This window comes from Leguminivora glycinivorella, chromosome 10 (assembly GCF_023078275.1).
Source record: "Leguminivora glycinivorella isolate SPB_JAAS2020 chromosome 10, LegGlyc_1.1, whole genome shotgun sequence".
Classification (NCBI taxonomy): domain Eukaryota; kingdom Metazoa; phylum Arthropoda; class Insecta; order Lepidoptera; family Tortricidae; genus Leguminivora; species Leguminivora glycinivorella.
Genome location: NC_062980.1, coordinates 3,644,651 through 3,662,145, shown reverse-complemented (window position 1 = coordinate 3,662,145; position 17,495 = coordinate 3,644,651). Strand labels below are relative to the sequence as shown.

General features: G+C 37.0%; 1 protein-coding gene across 1 annotated transcript in view; it reads left to right on the top strand.

The window, feature by feature from the left end:
* Positions 1–17,495, top strand: part of LOC125230615 (GATOR complex protein NPRL2) — a 130,709-nt gene that overhangs the window by 5,048 nt on the left and 108,166 nt on the right. The window contains exon 3 of the mRNA XM_048135832.1: positions 1,995–2,121. Within this exon, the coding sequence (XP_047991789.1) occupies positions 1,995–2,121 (127 nt within the window). The remainder of the gene's footprint in view (positions 1–1,994; positions 2,122–17,495) is intronic.

Sequence of the window (17,495 nt, the reverse complement as noted above, 5' to 3'; positions counted from 1 at the left end):
GCCTGTTGCAGTCATCATGCCTAATTGACATAAATATTGCGTAAAACAGTCATGAATCGCAAAAAACATGTTTTGAATAGCTTTAATGGATTTCTTAATTAATTACTTACGTAGTCAGTGTCATGGGCAATTTTGTTGTATGCTAATATCAAGGTACTTTGTATGTTGGAAAAAATAATATTGACTTGAACTGTATGTATGATTTTCAGCAAGTTATTTTCCATTATTTATAAATATTTTAATTATATGTTTATACATACTTACATTATTTATTTACACAAAAAATACCAAGTAAAAAATGCAAAAACGTTGCTCCTTCGTTGGGTAAATTGAATTCCCACGCATTGTCATAAAATAAAACCCGGTTCATGACTTTTTGCTTTGTCATCGGCGATTCATTTTACCACTAAACCTACAAAAAACCCTGGTACCTGTTACAGGTCAAATTGAATTGCGTCTGTTTTAGATACTGCTTTTTATAATATCCGTAATTAGTACAGTCAACCAATTGGAACCCTAGGCCACTCTACAACCATGTCAAAATGACAGTCGTCACTATGACATAGTTCTACAGTGGCCTAGGGTTCCAATTGGTTGACTGTACCTAAAGTACCAATAATATGTAATAAGACAACAGATATCCATTAGCTACAATTGAATACATTATTAACCACGCCAAACTAGTTTTGCATAACCAATGAAGTCGATCCATCGTACCTTGCCCACGCGCACCCGCGCCGCCGCCGTGAGAAATGAAGATCGAACCGACTGCCGGCATTCGATGATTAAATAGACTGTCACGGTCAATAGGGCCCCAAAACGGCCTCATGCCAAGGGCAAGTCGTGAACACGATACTAAAGGGAAGGGCTCCCTTTGCGTGTAACTGGGCCATTTTATTGAAAGTTGTACACTGTACTTTTTCAATTTTATGCTTTTTCTACTCAAAAGCAAGATATGTTTTGATTTTGATTGTTTACCGTTACTGCCATACGAAGTAAAATCGGTAGCGGAAGGAAAAAAAAATGTTGCGACATTGTTTTTCTCATGGATCACGAAAACGCGTGATTCAGAGGTATTTCAAAAGTGTAGTGTACAACTTTAACAAAAAATACCTAACCAACAATTGTCGTTCATAAACATTTAGTTTGTGTATAAATTCTATTGTAATCTGCAGGTGTTTAAAAGATCAACATTATATTCCGGAAAATAAGTTATATTCTCAGTGGTTTAAAGTTTATTTTAGATTATTATTATTTTAACAGGTGTATCAATATTGGCTTGTGTGAAAAATTTGAGGCCGCGAGTTGTAGAGATAATATAACAAATAAAATAAAATAAAATAAAATAAAATAAAATAAATAAATATTATTCGCATACATGTAAATAACGTGAGCTGAGTTGTGAGTAACCTGAGTTGTTGCTATGTATGTATTGTAGGTATTTAAAGATCAATAATACAACCACGTGAAGTGTGTTTGGTAAAAACGGTTTTTAGATGTTCACTATGCCGTCGTAAATCATACCCTTAACTATCATTAGATTCGATTGTTTTGACGCCGCGTGCTGCAGATGTTTTGCTTTATCATATTGATGATGGATCTCGTTTCCGTCTACTTACTTAAAATACCTTTTTAAATGTTTATAGTATCTACCTACTGTGAAATTTTAGTTATAAGAATAATCGCTTTTAATCGTTTGACAATTTCGTATGACATTTCCAACTATTTAATTTAACAAGGTACAGAAATCATTACATATTTATGCCGGTGACTGTACTATTACTGTTTGGTGTGAAATGGGGGGAAAGTGCGAGTGCTAGGGTCGAGTGGAGAATGAGAGGGGAGGCCTTTGCCCAACAGTGGGACACTAACACAAGCTAATAATAATAATAAAAAAAAAACTATTAAGTCTTACAAGGAGACACCAGCAACTGTAAGATTTTGTACAAAATGTGAACAAATAAATAATTTTAATTTTTTTTTTCTGTCCACAGTTGTCGATGGAGCTAGAAACCGAGTGGCTGTCGAAACAGTCGGTGTCGGGAGAGGCGGGTGCGCTTGCGGCGCTCATGCGGCAAGTGATGCAGGACATCAATAGCAAACGGATGTGCACACTTACTGGTAAGAAGCATAATATATTTTCATCATCATCCTCCTTGCGTTATCCCGGCATTTGCCACGGCTCATGGAAGCATGCGGACGTCTTTAATAACTCATCCCAAGATTTGGTGTAGACTAGACACTAGTTTTACGAAAGCGACTGCCATCTGACCTTCCAACCTAAAGGGTAACTAGGCCTTATCGGGATAAGTCCGGTTTCCTCACGATATTTTCTTTCGCCGAAAAGCGGCTGCAAAATATCAAATAACATTTCACACATGTTATACATACTAGTATTTTAATTCAATATTATTACCCAATGTGACTTTATTTTTCCTTTGGCACCGGTCTTGAATGTTTTGGGTTTAGTAGTAGGCATCAAGTACGCCAAGAAAAATGTAATCGAATCGAATTCCAGATATTAAAATTACCAGCAGATTATATAAAGTTTGTAGGTACGTCAAACTAATTTAGTACTCAATGGGTAGAAAATGGTTATCAGGTAAATTGACTCGTGTAAATATCTGTTATTAAATACTGTACCTGAGACAAAAACAAGTCCACGAGCCAAATAATCAAGAAAACTAAAACATTCTAGTTTGTCTTTTTGCAAATTGAAACTCGCCAGGTATACCCGTATTCAGAAGAAATTCCTCGATTTTGTTTTGTGTTGCGTAGTAGGCACGATACCCTTAGCATATACATATGTAAGTACCATTTTTAACGTTAATCGAGTCATAGGAATAAATAAATAAGTAGAAAGAGTCAAAATTCAGGGGCCGCAAATGTCTCCGTTGGGACCCTCTGCCCCTGGCCTTGACCCAGTTTGCACCCCTTCCGGGTCTAAATGTTTCCGTTCGGTCATATAGGGCTGCTTGTTCGAACGAGTACTTATATTTCATATAACTATGTAAGGTTTGTCGTATGTGCGATATTATTTTTATTAATAGTATAATATATGTATATCTAGTAGGTAGGTGCTTACCATTTAAGGTAAGCCTAAGCACCTACTAGATAAGCAAAGTTTAAGCTTCTTATTTAATAAAATCACGTCCAATATTTTCCTCACTTATTTCTTTCTCAAATAGGTCCTTTCAGACTGATCTAAACTTGGCAACTCAAACAAGATGTACGAATAATTTAACTTGGCAATTTCTTTTCACACTTTTAGCACGTACACGCATACACTGCTTTGTGACGTTATCCATATTTATATTTTAAATGGGAAAGTGTGTGTGTCTGTTGGTTTGTAAACTTTCACGGCAAGACGGAGCGACGTGATTTTTTAAATTTTAGATAGTTGAAGGGATGGAAAGTGACATAGGCTACTTTTTGTCTCTTTCTAACCGCCCACTTCCCCATAATGGGAAGTGGAAGTTGGTATGAAGTATTAGAATTTAACACAAGCGAAGCCGCGGGTAAAAGCTAGTACATGAATATTGGCGATTTTGACAACTGTTAGATTAGATTTCAAATTAAAAATAGAAACTACACCCACGGGTGATAAGATTCACTAGTAATTACTACCCAATACTGTTGTGATACTAACTATAATGGCTTAACCGAGAGTGCTGTTTATTCAGTCAAGAACTCACGGTTGAGTCTCTCACTGCTTGTTACTAAGCGTAGCAAGCCAGTATAACTTTAACACATTCAAACAAAAACAATTCATATGTGCATGAGTTTAAGGTTAGTTTGTGCTGCATATTTAACTTGGTAGTTGTGTGCAACAATAGGCGTATGAAAACGGTAATTGTAAGTTGTAATGTTAATTGACTATGAAGGCAAAAACAGCAAACTCTTCACCAGTACAGAAAAATGCGTTTTCTTTCCATTGTAGGTTTGACTTGTTAACTTCATCATTAAATTTAAGATTTGTTAGAGTATATTTATAAGACGAGACGAGAACCCGTGTGGTGACGGGTTAAGAATTTCACCACCCCCTTTCTTCCCGTGGGTGTCGTAGAAGTCGACTGTGGGATATGGGTTAAATTATGGCGTAGGCGAGAGGCTGGCAACCTGTCACTGCAATGTCACAATTTGGATTTCTTTCAACCCCTTTTGCCAAGAGTGGCACTGAAGCTTAGTAGTTCATGTGCTCTGCCTACCCCATTATGGGATACAGGCGTGATTATATGTATGTGTGTATGTATGTACGAGAAGATATAAAAATAAGGAGGTTTGATAAGTTTTTTAGAGTGTTCTCTAAATTATAAATATATCTTTAATATTCGGTACATACGCGATCAGCCTTGAAATGTGATCAGGCATATGGTGTTTAAATTATTTGGTTTCTTCACTTTACACCGTCTTTTTGGCTATTAGTATATCACACTAACCAACTCCCAGATAATATTTAATTAAATTAGAACCACACAAACAAGTAATAAATGATCCACACAAATGTGTACTTAGTTTAATAAGTAATTTAGATCAAAACTACGATAACAACCCGCTCATAGCTATAACCTCGAAATTTACATACGAAACGGCCATTAGTTGGCCTGCTCACTTCATTAAATAATGCAAACAGGAAAAATCACTTCTATGTATAATGAAATAGCATACCGGAATGATACGTTTTGGCCGTGTTTTGGCCTATTTACGTACAATAGGGAACTTGACTGTTCCTATTTTATACCGTGCAGTATGCACGAAATAAAGCATCAGATAATTATTAGAAAAACATGGACAGAAGAGAAGTTATTTTTAAATCGAATTTCTATTTAATAAGTCAGGTAGAATATATTTATAAAATAACTGAATTGACCGTAACGCCGCACGCACGCACGCACGCACGCACGCACGCACGCACGCACGCACGCACGCAGGCACGCACGCACGCACGCACGCACGCACGCACGCACACACACACACACACACACACACACACACCACACACACGAACACACACAGATTTAAAATTTGTATAATAGGTTTGATGTAAATAAATTATTAAATCAACATTAGTCAGAGTAAATAAAATAATGTGCACATTTTATGTACAAATATTTGCTGGTATACATTTAAAAATATAAACCAGTCCCATTGAATATCGTAAAAAATAAATGACTCATACATGTATTTTATTTTATCATGATAAAACTAATTATTTCGAGTTTTTGCAAATAAACCACGAACGGCGTGCAATTAAAATGAATACGCGCTATTATCTCGTTATTTATTGCCAATTATGTACCTAGAAATATATTAACATGCGGCGAAACGGTAAGTGAGATCTCTTGCTGCCTGGCAATTGAAATGGAATAGACATACATACACATACTTATATGGAAATTGGACACGTATGTATGTAAAACTTATCCCACTGAAATCTGTATTTACAGGATAATGGATATGTGATAGATCACAATTTATATTGACAATTATTATTGAAATGGTGCTGCCACACTCGCTGTTAGAAATGTTATATAACATGGTTACACCGTTTTATGTAACATTTAAAACAGCCCAGTGTGGGAGCATCAAAACTAACAATAAACCCATGAAATTATTAGTTTAATCAGCATGTTTAGTTAGTCGTAATTATTAGCAATAACTAAATAATACTTGAAACTTTACGAGGTATAAATAGATTTAAAACGGGGCCACTAACTATTAGCACAGTATAATAAAGAGTACTATCGTACAGTATGGCCACTCCCGCTCCCCGCTGAAAGTGCCGCCCACCCCCTCTCGGTCACCGTACAGTTACCGTTTGTCAAAAACGCGAACAGTCGACCTGTCATATTTCACTCATACAAGCATATAGTACGCGTTCACCGAGCTTAGACTGTGTGCTAGGAACGCGCCTCTTTCATATATTTGATCGTTAGTGTCCGAGGTGTGCTATCCGGAAAATATCGACCGTGTCAGTGGGCATTAAACTTAAATACCCTTCGCTTCAAATTTACGTATAACGTATTTTAAAATAGTTTAAAGAAAAAATGGGACTTAAATTTTGAAAAGTCATATACCATGTTTTACTTTTCATCATGATTATGCTATTTCGACCAAATAACAAAAGCATGCATATTTTTCACAGATTAGATATTACATTTTATTATTTCGCCAAAGCTAGAATAATCTCTATTGTCACGGAAAAAACGAGGCTGTGTAAATATCAACATATGTTACTTATGTCAGACAGTCTGGTTCATAAACAAGTGATAAGCGCTTATAATACTCATATGCCAGACATTCTAAATTGAATACCATCCAAGAGATAGCCGAGTTGCTAGGCACGACAACCGACAGTATTGACACTGACAGACGGGCGTATTTAGGCTAGGGCCAACCAGCCAGCGATCACTGCCGCCCATGGACACCAGAAACACCAGAAGGGTTGGAGCTGCGTTGCCGACCTTTAAGCCTCCGCCACACATAAAGCGTTTTGATAGCGTAGCGTCAGCGGAGCGTTAGCAGGGCGCAATGATAGCGGTGCGCCGGCAGAACGTTGCGCCACAGAATATATAATAGTACAAGTACAGAAGGCCCACTGCTTTGATGTTCACGAAATGCCGCCTTTTTAAATGCCTACAAAGTTCTAACAAAGAAACGAGCCGCACGTGTGCAGCGTCGGATGATAGGGTTGCTTATGGATTAAAACGAATTAATGCTCAGATAAAATGTTATACTATATATTCAAGTCTTGGGTACTTTCTAGGTATACATACAGTATTCGTATATTTTTGTTTAAGCCTTCAGCATCACAAGCCTTATTCAACTTTTCCGTGGGACTTAATCAATAAGATCTGTGTAAGATTGTCCTATTTTATTCATGATATCTATTTAACTAAGCATTATTAGCCATTCCACACGTGGATGGACATCGCATATGAACTAAAAAAACTCGCTATGTAAAGTAACAATAGAAAGTGCGAACGTGCTGCTTTCCGTGAGAACGCTCGCCACCCCTGATTAGGCCGCGAACTCGTGGCCGCCAGCATGTACACTTGTACAGTCAACCAATTGGAACCCTAGGCCACCCTACAACCATGTCAAAGTGGCAAGCAGTAAGAGATTTCTTACAATCTGATTTATAACGTCACTATGACATAGTTCTACAGTGGCCTAGGGTTCCAATTGGTTGACTGTACTTGTAGCGCGGCGATAGAATCGCGGAGTGAGCCGCCCCTGGTTGCGCTCCGATGACGCTCCACTACCGCTCCGCCTACGCTATCAAAACGCGCATGTGTGGCCGAGCTTTTAAGATACTTAGACGACCTTTCTAACCTTCAAGAATAAGCAGTTTTTTTGAAAGTTTGAAGGTCGTATCAGTCCGGAAACACCGCAGGCGACAGTTCATTCCATATAGTTTAGCTGTGCGAGGCAGGAAGATCCTGGAGAAACGCACAAATCGTGAATAAGAAAATAATGTTGCTTATTCGAATTAACAAGTCAAGGTTTCTGTTTTGACTTTGCGTTTTCACAGTATCCGATACGATATCGGGTGTAGTAGGACCGATATCCTATATACAATATTAAAGGCGCCATCTTTGACACTTGCCTTTGTCATCCTTCCTACATCCGATATCGGATCGGATAATGTGAAAATGCTCGTAAGTATAACAAAATGATGACGTTGCTCTTTCTATTCTATGGTCTACCAAAAAATTATAATAAGTGTCTAACCTGTTGTAACTTTCTACGATCCACGTGTCCTTTCACATAAATAGGTAAATAAAATCTGCAATATCTGTCAATGCTATCTTGATTTAAGTAAGTGAAGTAATATCTCATATTGTAAATCGTCTTGTTTGTGTATTAGCCTTGGTATAGCATAATACCTACTTATCTATTCAATGTCTAGACATGAAGTGTCTAACCTGTTGTAACTTTCTACGATCCACGTGTCCTTTCACATAAATAGGTAAATAAAATCTGCAATATCTGTCAATGCTATCTTGATTTAAGTAAGTGAAGTAATATCTCATATTGTAAATCGTCTTGTTTGTGTATTAGCCTTGGTATAGCATAATACCTACTTATCTATTCAATGTCTAGACATGCTTGTGTTGTCGTGTGCATTTTTCATAGATAAGTAGGTGGAGCGGTGTCTCCACGAAACCAGTATAGTGTAAATATTAAGGATGTACCGACTAGTCGCCGACTAGTCGGGAAAGCCGACTATCCGGCCACATTTGTAGTCGGCAACTACTGCGACTAGTCGGCAAAAAGTCGGCACTTCATTAGTGATAGAAAACCAGTAGAAAGTTAAATTTCCAGCTGAAAATTATGGTTGTATTATGTAGCTATTAGTAATTCCTTTTTTTGTCAAAACAACAAATATCTGTTATCATCACAGAAATAAATTTCCTACCTAGGATTATCGACTTCATAGGCAGGCTGATCACTATCCACTAATTGGTTGTTAATAATTTTTAAGAAAAAAAAAACTGCCTTCCTTTGGGGTTCTGGTGATAAATACTTTCAAATGTTGGATTATGTTATCAATTATATCTCCATCATTTCTGAACAAATTTTGAAATTTGGATGATTCTGAAGTACCTACTTACAGATAAGAATGATTATTAGAACGGAACTCTAACCAGGGGCGGCTCACTCTTCATCAGCAGTTCCACTGCACTTAATATCACTGTTCTGGTCGTAAGTGCATGCTGTTCTTATAAAAATACCAAAGTCACTATAAGTATGCCGTTCATATTTGAGGAGTTCCGTTCTGACCGTCATCAGCAGTTCCACTGCACCAAATGTCACTGTTCTGGACGTAAGTGCATGCTGTTCTTATAAAAATACCAAAGTCACTATAAGTGTGCCGTTCAGATTTGAGGAGTTCCATTCTGACCATCATCAGGAGTTCCACTGCACCAAATGTCACTGTTCCATACGTAAATGCATGCTGTTCCTTTAAAAACACAAAAATCACCATATGTATGCCTTTCAGATTTGAGGAGTTCCCTCGATTTCTCCAGGATCCCATCATCAGAACTGGGTTCTGAGAAAAATGGGACCAATCTGTATACATATACACTCAATCAAAAAAAAAAATTTCAAAATCGGTCCAGTAACGACGGAGATATCGAGGAACAAACATTAAAAAAAAATACAGACGAATTGAAAACCCCTTCCTTTGAGATTTGGAAGGCGGTTAAAAATGGAAAATGTATATAAATATTGTCATGAACCTTTGAACATCTGTTCAAAATCATGAAAAGCGCGAACGAAGGACCAAAAAATACATTCAAAATGCGAATTTATCGAAAATTATGTTCTGGCCGACTAGTCGCAACCCGACGCAAAGACAACGGGGTGTTCTAAATTTGACGTGTGTGTGGCATCGTAGCAATCGAACGGATGAGCCGATTTAGATTTCGTTATAAACGTTCTAAACCATAACCTATATTACATAAATCTAATCATCATCAATATCACAGTATAATAAAGAGTACTATCGTACAGTATGGCCACTCCCACTTCCCGCTGAAAGTGCCGCCCACCCCCTCTCGGTTACCTCACAGTTACCGCCTGTCAAAAACGCGACCAGTCGACCTGTCATATCTCACTCATACAAGCTTAGTACGCGTTCACCTACACGAGCTTAGAATGTGTGCTAGGAGCGCGCCTCTTTCATACATTAGATCGCCAGTGACCGAGGTGTGTCAATATCATCATGGCTGGATGTAACTTAATTAGAATCCTCAAACCTCCCGAAGTTTCGACGCGCCCATACTCTGCAAGTTATTGTAATAACAGTTAAGAGGGGGTAGAGCAGGGAGAATTTTCAGAATCTGTCAAATTACCCCATTACACACACAAACACCCTTCACTCACACTACCTCAATTTACTGTGAAAGGTCAGTGACCCTTAATTTTTTTCAAGAGTGTTATTTTGAGTTTGTAGTCAACTACTGACCTCCTTTGAGAAATTACTGTAAAAAAGGTAGCATACAAGAAGACAGAGAAAAAATACGCGTCATCTAGCTTTCCTTCTCTGTCCATGTCTCATGTGACTTAATTTACCTAAATATGTAGATAACGTTCCTTACTCAGTTGATTGTTTACCTAGGTGTATTTCAAATTACTTTGCACTTCATTTTGCGTTACTTTTCTATACTTAGATTAAAAATCGTCAGCCTGCCTATCCCCGCAAACATTTTTCAAAGACGTGTGTGAAGGCCGATACCTCCAGGCAAACAATTATGGTCGCGTGCTAAATGATAAAACATCAGCCCTATCGCTTTATTTGTAAGTGCGATAGGGACGGCCCGATGTTTTATCATTTATCGCCCGACCATGATTGCCCTGCAGGTCCTCAGAGGCCTGAGCTGTGCATTACGTATATGCGGGTTGTATTAAAGACTATCAGATATTTTCTTTATTCTTTTTGGTCGTTAGGTTTTTTTATCATTTAGTTTATACAAAAATAAAGCATGTGTATAAAATAAAAACCTAATGAATAGAGTACAGCTAGCAGCAGTCAAGTCAGAGACCCAAAGGAAGACAGGGAATATCGACGCATATCATATCATATCCAATACCGCCATCGCTATCTGCATCAGACTCTTGATCTTACCCAATTTCCTAGTCTCTTCTCTTAATTTCAGTTTATTGAGTTGAAAATGTTGAAACTCATACTTAGCATTAAATAAAACACAAATACATATAAAAATCACAATATAATTTTAAATTATGGCTTAGGCCCTGTACCAGTTGCAGTCGCCACGTCTGTAAAGCCACTTGTAGTTTCTTTTAAATGGCTAAATACCTAGATGTTATGTCATAAATATCTGTGACGTGACTGAAAATTAAAAAACATCGCTCAGAGATTCAGATAAGGTTCAAATTAGCATGGCAAAAAATACAACAGTGCAGTCAAAATACCATCAAAATACGAAAAAGCAAATATCAATATCGCCGTATTTCAGGCAATAAGGGCTGTTTTCTCAAATATGAAAAAATCTCAAAAGCAGAACTTTACTAAGACTTTCTAGGAAAATTATTTTTAACTTGATAGGTAGAACAATTTATAAAAGTTTTACAGAAAAAAATTCTGAACTAAGTTTGTAACTATATGAAAAGCATTTTTTTATCTCAGATTGCATATTTTAATATCGTAACGATTTTCCTTTCAAATAAAAAGAGAATTATTAGAAAAGGTTCACGGTATCTGCCGTAAACTGGGGTTACATTGACCAATTTGGGAATTTAAACTTCTCTAGCTTCTACATTTAATGGGTATTTTTACCTATTAAATGTAGAAGTTAGAGAAGTATAAATTCCATAATTGGTCAATGAAACGTAACAAAGAAAGAAAAAATGGGACCATCAACTTTTTTAGTCTTTTCCTGCAAAAATCTAGAAAGGTAACAAAATAATGTACGCAAAAAAAACGATGTTATCAAACTTAAACTGACATTGGGGTTACTTTGATACCCTATGTATTTTTTTAATGGTAATCGAATGTAATCCCTTACATAAGTATTTTATCTCAAGAAAAGATAAAAAACGGTTCGCAGAGTCAAATATTACAACTCTTTAACGCTATTTTGGGGTTACTTTGATTAAAAATAAAAATTACCATCTTCGAAAAACCAACTTTATTTGCAATTGTTTCAATATTTATCACAAGAAGAGATCAAATTATCAGTCTCAACAAGTACCGTGACATAATCAGACAATAATCAACTATGTGTCATTATGGTCAATGTTACCCCATGCAAGTGATCAAAGACACCCCACATAGTAAATAATTAGTAATAAATGCCTAGTTTGACTTTATGATACAACACTCAATACAATGGTATAGCTAAACACATGTCTGGCAAGCTAATATTCACTGTGAACCTTTTACTTTAATACCCACTACGTTAGTTTAGAAGTTATTTAAAAACATGAAAAATAGCAACAAACTATGCTTATATTTTGACACGTTATCCGCATTGCCCACGACCATACTTACTTTTTCACTGCGTCAGAGCACCATATAACTATAAAGGTTGGTTTAGGGTTATCATATGTCTAGATTTCGATAAATTTATTTTATTAATACATTACCGACTACTCATAACATATTAGTTCCTTATTTTTTGATAAAATAAATATAATATGCTCGTGACAGGTCAGGTTTTGTTCGTAATCCAAAAAAATCAACCCTAGCACTTTTCCCTATTCACCCTCTTCCCTACCCTATTCACCCCAACGTTAGGGTGAGCGAAAATTACTAAATAAAACGACATATTTTCAAAGACAACCCGAAGTTCACACCGCTGGAAGATTTTTTTGTGTAAAAAATTAGCATGGCACATATAAAAAAACTGCTATCGACGTTCAAAAGTCGGTTTTGGCCCTATTCACCACAAATTAAGTTAGTTCATACCCGTTCCGACCCCATGAACCCAAAATCTTCAGAAAACGATGTACTAAGTAGCCCAAAGTACAGCGCCATCTCTAGGTGAATTGGGTTACTAATTTATGAAAACTACTTAAGTCGCAATAGATGTCATTTCATTTAGTATTTTGGAGGTAACTAGTAAAGATAATTTAGTTTTACAATTGTGCGAAAATAGATTCTCATTTGGCCGGATTCTTTAACCGAATTCCAAAATTCAAAAGGTTATAAATGTATAGTTTTTTTTAAATATCACTCCTGGTCCAATTTAATATCCCACAAATATTAACGGCAAACTGATAATGACTTAAGTATTTTTGAAATAAATTTGTGACAAATGTGGGTAGTTTAGTAATTAGGCGCCGATTGATTGTGGGTAGGTTATATTTTCGCTCTCTGCTAATAAATCTTGTATGGAAAAGACGTGTTTTCTTTGGTGACTCTTCATCAGCGCTGATCTTCGGCTGGGAGCATACCTTACAAAATTGAATGCCGAAAAAAAAGTTTATCAGCAAAAATTACTTACTTGAAAATAAAGTCATAACCGTTTTCATACTTATGCATTGAAATAGATATCACGCACGAAAGTAAGAACGACAAGGCCTCCTGGTGGCTGAGCCGGGAATCGAACCCGACATCTCTCTCGCTATACCCTAATCCTCTAAGTGCCACTTGCACCAACGAATATGGAGGGTTAACCCGCCATTTTACATGGAATTTGACAGTTGACAGCCCACTAACCCTGAGTTATGTGGTTGGTGCAAAAGGGCCTTAAAGATTCATATACGAGGTGGTCAAAATGTGCCTATCAGAGATAACATACACTAGAGAAATTTCGTCGGGTACCACACGGCGGGCGGGTGGCCTAGTGGTAATGACGTTAGCTGCGTAAGCTGAAGACTCGGGTTCGATTCCCGGCTCGGCCACCAGTGGGCCTTGTCGTTTTTTCTTTCGTGTATGATATCTATTTCAATTTATGTATGTATGTATGTGAACACTTTATTGTACATAAGACAAGTTAGGACATAAAAATACAGTATAGTTATGGTGTACAAAGGACGAACTTATACCTATAAGGGATCTCTTCCAACCTTTTGAGCGAATTGAGAATTTATTATTTATATAAACTTGAAAATAACAAATCAAAAATTATTCAATAAAATAATTTTATTTCTTCCCTAGATGTATAGTTTCATACTTATGATTTTTATTTTAAAGTAATCCGTTTATATTATAGCAACCATGGATGATTTTTGTGGACTTAAGTAGAAACGTTGACTTGTGGTTGACAGAAGTGTGATTAACATTTCTAAATGTTAATTTATTGTATCTAGTCTAACTACGAAGCAATACATTGACGTATAAATTGCGTCCATATACAGAGAGGTCATTCATAAAAACATCACTTTAGGTAAGTTATATATCTTTTATACAATTTGACAACCATTGACTACACATCCCAATTCACCCCTCTTCCGACCCTAATCACCCCCTTCGTAAACCTATTCACCCCCTTTGCGACCCGTTTCCCCCATTATTGATCCTATTCACCCCTCAGGCCGCGGATATTTGTTCATCCCGTAAAAGTTCCCCAACACAGTTGCATCGCTTTCTTCATGAAAACCATTATAAAAATGAAAATATGTCTTATGATTTTCTGTTAAACATAAACTTTAGAAGTGTAGATATACACTACATTCAAAAGGATAATGAACAAATTCTTAGCAAAATTTCACACAAAAATGAACATGAGTAAAAACACATTTCACATTAAAATGAGTAAAAAATCCAATAAATTTGAATGCCTACTTTGACAGACATTTTCATGTCTGTAAATATATTATTTACATAAATCATAAAATATATTATTTAAATATAATAGCATTATATACCCCGGGAACCCTATTCACCCCAAATTACGGTATTTATTAAATTGTCAATATGTAAAATGTCGGAAACTACGGAACGGATGATGATGATGATGATAACCTTACACTGACCGTGGTCCGATGCGCTCTTGGCCGGTTTTTCTTCTTAATGATATGTAGAGATAATATAAAAATTCACCTCCCAATTTATAATAAGTTTTTTGCAAAAAAATCATTCTTGGCACAGGCTTTACCTTAGCCGACTGTACCTTTCTTTCAAAAATCATCTATTGCTTTCCGAGATGTTTCTAAATACCCCTTACTCAATGGGGATACGACGTTTCATAACAGAGTTCCTCTGACCACCTTTCTGCTCCATCATCAGATCACCTCAATGATACCAGAATATTGCATTGTCACGTGATTTACATAAGTGTGCAAAATTTCAGCTCAATCGCAAATCGGAAAGCGGGTCAAATTTAGCTTCTACGTTTTGGCCCAAACTAAGATATACTAACAAGGCAAGTTGAATAAAAGCTTGTAAAAAGGCTTCTGATATCAGATTTGTAATAAGTTTACGTGTCATAGTTTAACAACAGATGAGACAGACATATGCACTGACAATACTGCACGTGTTTCGTGAGTCTGATGTCAAATCACCTCATACAATTTACCGCTCTAAGGCAACTAAGGTAGGGTTTGTTATTGCACTTTAATTACATATTAATGATTTCTAGCCCGTAAGATATATATTTGCTTTAACAATGGATAGATATTTATGCGAGTGAGAGTGTAATTTAGATTTTTATTTATAAGAAATCAAATATTTTTAAGCTACCCGATCAGATATTTCTGCGGATAAGGAAACTCCCCACATCTGCCGTCTAGCAATCGTAGCGTCGGGCCAACTGTATGGCTAAGCCGCGCCGACGCGGCGTCTTTTTCCATACAGTTGGCCCGACGCTACGCTCGCGAGACGCTAGAAAGAGAGACGATGTTTTTGCCGGTCACGGAGCATCACAAATTTTTGCCGGGAATATGTCGTCATATACTTATGGTCCCCTATAGAAAATTAGATATTTTTGCACGGCCGTTCATAGTCATATATGTTGGTGACTGTTCCATGAATATTTGGTCTAGTCTAGTTGAGTGGAGAAGTGCCATTCAAAACAAGCGCTTTGTAAGCAACGATGTATTTAGGTGATTTATAATTATTATTGTTTTCAACTTACGGTTACGTGTTCGCGGTATGCACAGAGTAAATCTTTAATGAAATTGAGTCATTTTTTTTATATATACAATTAAATTTGAACCAGAAGCACTATACCTATACCCGCTCGCATTCCCCTTTTTTCTATTCTAAGTAAGAATCGATTAATACGTATCTGAATATGTATGAATAAATTAAATTGTAATTGTTTACATACAACCTGTGAAGTTTGGTTGACAAAATTTGACGTAGGTACTGTCATATATATTTTTAAAATGACGTACTGTTAATACCAGCGTAATGAAAATGTATTCCAATGAGTAAAACAAAACATGAAACTTTTTTCAATTTAACCGAACTAGAATGAAATCATTTATACTCATTCGGTTGTGTTCGTTATTTTCTTTAATAATGTGATATATTTTTATTTATTTTTTATGCACAAGCCATGCACCTTTAAATTTTAAATGAGATTGGATCTCCACCTGACATATTTGATTTACCCTATTTATTTTGAGCACAGTTTTACACTGGTATGGTTTTTCGTGTCCGTACACTATTTTCTGTCAAAATATTTGTCAAATTTAATTGTCAACGCGGAGCGACCGGCGACACGTCTGCCTCCGATGAGCCGCTCACGGCATCTAATCGAAAGGAGAATTCTGACAGCAATGGCGAATGTATGGAAATTTTACGATAGTTTAAATTTAAGGTAAAATTTCTTTGTTGCCTTTGAAAGGAAAAATATAAAAAACCTCAAAACTTCTAGTCCATTTATCTGGCTTTTAGAATCACTTAATGTTATAACTAAAGTATTGAATTTTTTTAACAAAGTTTACTAAACGGCGACATACGTTTTTCTCATTTTAGGTCAACTTTGCGTGGGTTTATTTATTATACCTTTAATAATTAGAGATTCTGAATAGTCAAAAGTTGTAGACACACTCTTTAAGATAATAACTCCATTTATTTTATTTCATTTAATTTAGAAATGTGAGCAGCATTTGTTAAACGCCGAATGCACTTTTCGAGGATTTCGTACGACCCCCTCTTAAACAGTAACACCCTTTAATGGAAGGTCTAAATAATCTCACATAATCCACGCGCTAAGTGCCCTTAGCCCTTGTCTAAATAATCTCACATAATCCACGCGCTAAGCGCCCTTAGCCCTTAGCCCCTTACCATGGGTTTATTGCCACCGTAATCGACTATCAATCACTCACCGTGCATGAAATGCACAAATTATACACAGACGGCGTAAGGTGAAGGAAGGCACGGTGCAAGCATGAAGCCGCCTAAAAAAAATTTAATTCAAAATGCAGAAAGTTTATGAATTAGGGCATGTTTAGACGGTGTGTAAACTCGCTTGCGATTTTAGTCACATTGCGAATTGTTGAGGTTATATACAATTGCTAGTTTTCATCATCATCATCATCATCAGCCTATCGCAGTCCACTGCTGGACATAGGCCTCCCCAATTTTACGCCACCGTTTCCGATCTTCGGCTGCTCGCATCCAGCTGCTGCCAGCCATCCTGCGCAAATCGTCGCTCCACCTTGCCTGAGGCCGTCCTACACTAACACTACGCTTGCCGAGACGCGGTCTCCACTCAAGAACTCGTTTACCCCAACGGTTGTCGGTTCTACGGCTAATTTGGCCAGCCCACTGCCACTTCAGCTTGCTAATACGGTGGGCTATGTCGATCACTTTGGTTCTCTGCCGGATAATCTCATTTCTGATTCGATCCCGCAGAGAGACGCCGAGCATAGCCCTTTCCATAGCCCGCTGAGCGACTTTGAACTTGTGGACCAGCCGTACTGTCAGTGTCCACGTTTCGGCCCCGTACGTCATGACGGGTAGGACGCACTGATTGAAGACTTTTGTTTTCAGGCACTGTGGGATCGACGATATAAAAACTCGACGTAGCTTCCCAAATGCTGCCCAACCTAGCTGAATTCTTCTATTC